The sequence below is a fragment of the Neltuma alba genome, unplaced genomic scaffold, assembly GCF_004799145.2.
Source record: "Neltuma alba isolate B1F8T4 unplaced genomic scaffold, ASM479914v2 tig00008037_pilon, whole genome shotgun sequence".
Classification (NCBI taxonomy): domain Eukaryota; kingdom Viridiplantae; phylum Streptophyta; class Magnoliopsida; order Fabales; family Fabaceae; genus Neltuma; species Neltuma alba.
In genome coordinates, this window is record NW_021634930.1 from 22,407 (window position 1) to 29,582 (window position 7,176).

At 38.2% G+C, this 7,176-nt stretch overlaps 1 protein-coding gene across 1 annotated transcript; it reads left to right on the top strand.

Moving 5' to 3' along the window:
* Positions 1-446: 446 nt before the first annotated feature.
* Positions 447-6,946, top strand: LOC114753631 (polyamine oxidase 2). The gene is made up of 10 exons (XM_028942328.1): positions 447-917; positions 1,915-2,030; positions 2,827-2,915; positions 3,024-3,137; positions 3,321-3,408; positions 3,508-3,593; positions 3,721-3,823; positions 5,469-5,566; positions 5,662-6,091; positions 6,290-6,946. The coding sequence occupies exons 1-10, from the start codon at positions 881-883 to the stop codon at positions 6,596-6,598; spliced, it is 1,470 nt and encodes a 489-aa protein (XP_028798161.1). The 5' UTR covers positions 447-880; the 3' UTR covers positions 6,599-6,946.
* Positions 6,947-7,176: the final 230 nt, after the last annotated feature.

The following is a 7,176-nucleotide window of genomic DNA, read 5'->3' on the forward strand; positions in this document are numbered from 1 at the left end:
CAAATAAAATAAAATAAAATAAAATAAAGTCAAGTCTGGACGGTTGAGATATGATACCATGACAAGCCTAAAAGATGACTCAGGAACTAATAGTTTTTCTTCTTTGGCCAAAAAAAAAAACAGGTTTTTCTCTGAGGATGACGTGTCGGTGGAACGTTCTGTGCGCCACTCAACGGGAAAAAATAGTTACCTTTTTCCTACGTGGAGTTCCCGTATCACATTTCTCTTTCTCAAGTCACTCTCATTCACTGACGTACGAAAAAGGGATACTCGCTTCCCCAGCTCGTTATTAGTACTGAAATTACCAAAATAGCCTTATCACATTTCCATCCGCCTTGCGCGTGGCTACCACGCCATGTCGGCGCGTCTTCTTTTCAGGTTAGCTGGCAAGAATTAGGTCTATAAATTCCGAAAAGCTGCGAAGAACTCATAGCGCTGATAAAAAAAATCATCTCCACTTTTCCACCATTTATCATCTTCTCTCTCTACGAGCGACCAAATTTCTCAAATTCTTTATTCGTTTTCTCGAAGCTTCATCGAGATCGCGAGGCCACAGGCCTCCACCGACACCCAAATCGCAATTTCCCGCCGATTGTTGCTCGGAAATTTCGCCGATTGAGGCATCAGATTCTGTAATCCGATCGATTACAGGGCTGAAGTGGTTGAATTTGGAAATTTAGTCGCATGAACTGGTTCGGGAAGCTGGGTTTATTCTCGAATTTGAATTCTGATCACTTCATTACTTGTTTGTTAATTTTCATCCTCCATTTTTCACCTCAATTCCGTTCTTCTCTGTTTCAATTTGAGAAGAACCCTCTGGAGTGGTCATTAATTAATATTAATAGTAATCGCAATCCTAGTAGTGGAATATCTACACAATATGGAGTCTCGAAAGAGTAATCCCCAGATACGCAGAGGTTTGTTTTTTATCTTAGTTTTTAATTTTTTAATTCAAAGTCCCTTCAAGTATTTTGTTCGTTGCATTTGACTTAATTTCATTTCAGCTAGCATTTGATATGTATTTTAACAGTATCGCTTTGGTGATCGAAATGGACAGATTATAAAGGCTTTAGTCTAACTCACAAACAGTGTGAGCACGTGCATGTGTCAATTAGTTTTTCTTAATTTTGTTATGTGTTACTGATAGAGTTGTGGATTTTAAGAATCGAGTTGAAAAAGAGTGATCTTCTTATTGTACACTTTATATTAACCATGGAATACCTCGCAAATTCGAGATTGAAATTAAAATTATAGTTGATCTAGTCATATGGGAAGACTCTTTTTGGTTTGGTTTTTGTCCTTTTCTTATTTGATTTCAGTTCGTATATATGGCAGTGGTATGTGATATATTTTAACAAAATTGCTTTGGTGATCAGAGCGGAAAAGTTATAAAAGGCTTCAATCAACTCACAACTGTGCGAGCACGTGCACGGCCGCTTAATTTTTTCTTCCTTTCGTTTTGAGTTGTTGATGAAATCGTGGATTTTAAGAATCGAGTTGCAAAAAAGTGATCTTACGTGAGCTTTATCAAAGAAATTATATGGAGACATAATATATTTACCATTGAATACCCCGCAAAACTGGTGTTGAAACAAGAATTAAAGTTGATGTTGTTACATGGGCGGACTGTTTTTGGTTTGTTTGTATCTTATTCATATTTGAATGTCTACGGTACTATGCCAGCCTGTGGTTGCGCGTTGATCACTTCGTTATTTGTATTCAGCTTAAAGCACTTCATATTAATTAGGAATTACCTCCTTACAAAGTTCCTCTCCCCAAGTAATAATGTTCGGAGAGTCGTCTTTTTTGATATTGTGGAAACAAAATGTTCTAATTTGAGCTGTGTCTTCTGATGCTAACTCATATCTCACTCTCACTGTCACTCTCACTCATATCTTCTCTTCACTCCTGCAGCTCTTTGCTATGCAAACGTTAACGGGCAGCAGGAGAGGTCACCATCTGTTATTGTCATTGGCGGTGGTATGGCTGGAGTTGCTGCTGCTCGGGCACTTCATGATGCCTCATTTCAGGTATCTAAGCAAATGTGGTGAAATTTCTGTCATCCACCCTGCATCTTTGCAGCTTAGTTGACTTGTACACATTAAAGGAATGAGTCTGACTTGCGACTAATTTACATGCCTTTAGGTCTCTGCATATTAGATTAGCTTCATAAGTTTTATTATAAATTACACGTATAGAATTATTTGATACAGTAAGTTATCATAATCTTTGAAGGTTTGACGCAATATGCAATCTGTTTTGCAAAACGGCTATTATTTTATGTTTCTGCTGAAGTTTCATTGTCAGCTGTTTTGTTGGTAAGACTGATCATGTAGAAGCCTGGCTGGGTACAGGCAATGGTATTGCGTGATATGGTTATCCTCCTTGCATGCCCTGAACGAGCAACTATAGTGAACTTACTAAGTTGGGACTGGTTTTGTATTCTAGTCAAATTAAACCGAATTCATTGAGCATTTTGTATTTAATGAAGGGGGCAGCTTACCCTCATTGTTTTGATCTTCATCTTCATCTTCCTTTCTCCCAATTTTTTTGAAAGGAAATTGACATGAATACGAGGACGTTTTTTTGCTTCAACAATGCAAATTATGGGGTGAAAACAATTTTCTACAATTAAGTTAAGAAGGAGAACACTGGATTACTTTCTTTCTATAAGATTTCACATTTGAGACTTACACATTTTCAGTAGTAGTTTATTGATCTTTGCAAGTTTCAACCCAGTTTTCTAGCACAAAGAGATGTTTAGATTTATGACTCTTTGCCAATATCTATATGGTTAAGTAGTGCATTTTTTTTTTTTTTAATCAGGTTGTTCTCTTGGAGTCACGGGAAAGATTGGGAGGCCGAATTCACACTAATTACTCATTTGGCTTTCCTGTTGACCTGGGCGCATCATGGTATGCCTTATTTATTGTATTTTTTATGGCCCTAATCTGTTTATGGTCTTGACAAGATAAACAAATCTTTTCTTACCTTGAAATGGCAAATTATTATTGATGGTTCAGGTTGCACGGAGTGTGCCAAGAGAATCCACTGGCTCCAGTGATTGGGAGGCTGGGACTTCCTTTGTATCGAACTAGTGGGGATAACTCTGTCCTATATGACCATGATTTGGAAAGGTAAACAATTGGTTTCTCTCTGTCTAGCTGTCACATAAGTCTGCTAGTTACATGGTTGATGAGCTATTCAATGTTCTTTCATGACCGTATTTTGTTTTGTTTTGATTTCTGCACCATCCATGCGTTAAAAAATATTGCTTACAAGTTCTTCTTGATGAATATTCATCAACTTGGGTTTTGCAGCTACGCTCTCTTTGATATGGATGGAAATCAAGTTCCCCAAGAATTAGTCAAACAAGTTGGTGAAGCATTTGAGACCATTTTGCAGGAGGTTAGCCATCATTTTAATTTATAATGGGTTGGTTTATATGATTAATTGCTGGGGCTATTATGAGCACTCTATCTAATGATTCTTCCTCACATCATGCAGACAGATAATGTAAGGAAGGAATTCAGTGCAGATATGTCTGTGCTCCGTGCTCTTTCAACTGTTTTTGAAAGAAAGCCTGAATTAAGGTTGTTACTGGAATGGATCTTTTTCTCCTTCTTGGTCTTTATTTTATTTATTTATTTATTTATTTATTTAATTTTTTTTAAATTGATGGTAAAGTAGTGGGGATGCTAACATCAATCTTGAGTGTAGGTTGGAGGGGCTTGCCCACAAGGTACTTCAGTGGTATTTATGCAGAATGGAGGGTTGGTTTGCTGCAGATGCTGATACCATATCATTGAAATGTTGGGATGAGGTAATTGAAAGAAAATAAGGATGGTTGGATTTTTTTCTAAAGCTTGACTATCGCCGCCTTTTTCTAAAATGAAAAAAGAGGAGATTACTTCACTATGTAATTGATTGATGGCAGGCAGATGATAAAAGAATCTGCACCAATTGGGTTTCTTTTGAACTCGTGTAGACTCTTTTGGGTTGGCTTTAAATTCATTGAAACATAAGCTTTGTTTTGTTGGATTGAAAATGAGCAGGGAAATGATGATACATTTAATTGTGTCTTTTACATTTTTATGTATCTCCTTCACATTTTCACTCCATTCAAGTATAGCCTTAAAAGTGTCAATCGATCATTCACTTGTATCCTGCTAAAATAAGGCTGAAACAGAGAGGTCTGGGTTTAAAACATACTATCTGTAGTTTTGAATGATATTTAGGCTAAAAAGGTTTGTAATTGCGTGGGTGCAGTGGCAGTGGACAGCTGCACACCTAGCAGCTGCATTTTACTATGAGTTCTCACGCACCTTCATATGGTACTTTCCATCTCCTGGTCATCTTGGTAATCACTCTGTATTATATCAGAGCTTGGTAAACCCATAACTAATGAAAGAGTGGAACTTAATGTGTGGCTAGGAAATCAACTCTGCTGAGTCTTGGATTCTGGAATGTCTCACAACGAAAATTTGTTGGTTTAGAAAACAGGACTAAGTACAAGCAGAAAATTAAAGGGTTGAATTTTTATGTTTACCTCGAGTTCTTATTTTTTTAACTTTGAATTTGCTTCTTACTTCTACCTTTTTTTCCTCTGTATTTTACACACTGAATGATCTATTCTCTTTGGTGTTACATACAGGTAGCTCCTGTAATGAAAGAAAAAAATTGTAGAGTCGTCTCATAGCCAGGTGCATGAGTCTTCAACATGCATCCTTTCTATGACCGATAGATTATGTAAATTTTCCATAGTCATCATATAGGATTAAGTATCACAATGACATGCAGAGAGATTAGTTTTGAGGATGCCAAATGACTTTGGTGCTACAATTCTTGTGGGAATAAATAAAAAAGTTTATTTTGGGCGAATTGCTCATCATGTAGAGCAAAACGAATGCCAACATGATGATGATGAGTATCTGTTCCTTAACATTTGCAACAAAAGCCACTGGTATGCCAACAGTCGTTACATATAGTCCTCAGTCTCTTTAGCATAGTTGGTGATACATATTCCTGTATTTTTGGCTCCCCCTTTTTCGAGGGGTGTGGGGAGGGGGCAGGGAATGAGATGTGGGGATTTTATTTCACCTGCTAGTAAAGCAGTTAACACTAGTGTTTGAGATGAAAAGAGATAACACTTGGTTGAAGTTCTATGAGGGTTTGTTATCAGGTTTTCCAATGAAAATGCAGCATGTTATTGATCCTTTGGAAGAAATTTCTCCACGTCATAATTACATTAACCTGATAACCAACACTTGAGAATTTCGTCTAAGTTTCATGATGGAAAAACCAAGTCCTGCCATGTATATGTTTAAATTGTCATAGTAGACTGGGAATGACTTCATATAGTGGCCATACTAGCGCAGCTGCTAGAAACCTGTGAATTTATTTTCATTTCTGTCCTTTTCTATTTTTTTAAAATTATTTCTTATACATCTCTTAACATGCACTTGCAGGAAGTTCTGCTCCCTGGTGGCCATGGTCTCATGGTTAGGGGCTATCTGCCTGTTATACATACCCTCGCCAAGGGTCTTGACATTCGCTTGGGACACAGGTACAGAGATGGTTTGAACTTACTTTTACTTGGATCTGTATGTCCTGTTATGCATCTTAACTATATCAGCCGGCATTGATAATACATCTCTTCAGGGTCACAAAAATAACAAGGCGATACAACGGAGTAAAGGTGACAGTGGAAAATGGGGAAACATTTGCTGCAGATGCTGCTGTTATTACTGTTCCTCTTGGGGTGCTCAAATCAAAGAGAATCAAGTTTGAGCCCAAGCTCCCTGACTGGAAAGAAGCTGCCATTGCTGATCTAGGGGTGGGGATTGAAAATAAAATAATCTTGCACTTTGAAAATGTTTTCTGGCCGAACGTGGAGTTCTTGGGAGTAGTTGCAGAGACATCTTATGGATGCAGCTACTTCCTTAATCTCCACAAGGCGGCAGGTCATCCTGTCCTTGTTTACATGCCTGCTGGGCAGCTAGCAAGAGACATTGAGAAGATGTCTGATGAAGCAGCTGCAAACTTTGCCTTCACGCAACTCCAGAGGATCCTTCCAGAAGCATCTTCACCGGTAAATATTCATGTTTTATTTATTTTTTACAAGAAGCAAGAGTCTCTATTCCTATTACTTGGTTTAGGCTAGCTTTGGGAATCCTGATGCTTTTTGGCCTTAGAGAGAGAGAGAGAGAACAATACTGGCGCAGCTTTCTTCTTTTGTTTCATCATATGGTCTACTTATCCTGTCATATGGATTGCTCAAATGTTGCAGATTCAGTATCTTGTGTCTCGGTGGGGCACAGACATTGACTCACTAGGGTCTTATAGCTATGATGTGGTTGGAAAACCCCATGAACTGTATGAGAGGTTAAGAGTCCCGGTAGACAACTTATTCTTCGCTGGGGAAGCCACTAGCTTTAGCTACCCTGGGTCTGTGCACGGCGCATATTCTACTGGAATGATGGCTGCTGAAGACTGCAGGATGCGGGTTCTGGAACGTTATGGGGAGCTAGATTTGTTCCAGCCGGTGATGGGCGAAGAGTCATCGATGTCCATCCCACTTCTGATCTCTCGTATGTAAACTTGGGGTTACGCCTTGAGTGGATAATTTTATGCACACAAACAAATCCTACATCAGAAGTTGGCGAACACTCCAGTTCTGTTGTGATTACCCTGATTTTGAGAGGGGGAAAAACGTGTCTGTTGGTGTTCCTTGTTCCGTGGTATTGTGCGGTCCGTTTGTGAGTCTTAATAGCTGTGACCTGGTAAAATATTGTATATGGATGGATCCGCCAGGTCTTGGGATTCCTGGAATACGGGTTATGGCTCATGGAAAACTCAGAAATGCATCTTTTGTTTCATGATGTAGCTGTGTTTCTGACATTTTAGAACATATAAACTGTTATTTATAAATGAGGTTTTCGTCCTAGTACCGGTACTGAGATATTTGATGTTACCGCCTAAAAGTATCTGTGCTATAGTTTCGGTCATAGTGGTGAGTATGAAAATACTGAATATTACTACCTTCAGTTTTAATTATAAGGGCTAGTTAGTTGATTAATTTGAAGAGATTAAGAAAAAAAATTAAGTTAATTATTTGTAATAAATGTATTATCTTTCTTAAAATATCTTTGTTAATCAAGTACTCCTCCGATCTTA

What these genes read in the sequence shown, in the direction of transcription:
- LOC114753631 (XM_028942328.1), top strand. Translation starts at nt 881, where the DNA reads ATGGAGTCTCGAAAGAGTAATCCCCAGATACGCAGAG. An exon ending in TAATCCCCAGATACGCAGAG is followed by an intron (nt 918 to 1,914) that starts GTTTGTTTTTTA and finishes TCACTCCTGCAG; the next exon opens with CTCTTTGCTATGCAAACGTT. An exon ending in CATTGAAATGTTGGGATGAG is followed by an intron (nt 3,824 to 5,468) that starts GTAATTGAAAGA and finishes ATGCACTTGCAG; the next exon opens with GAAGTTCTGCTCCCTGGTGG.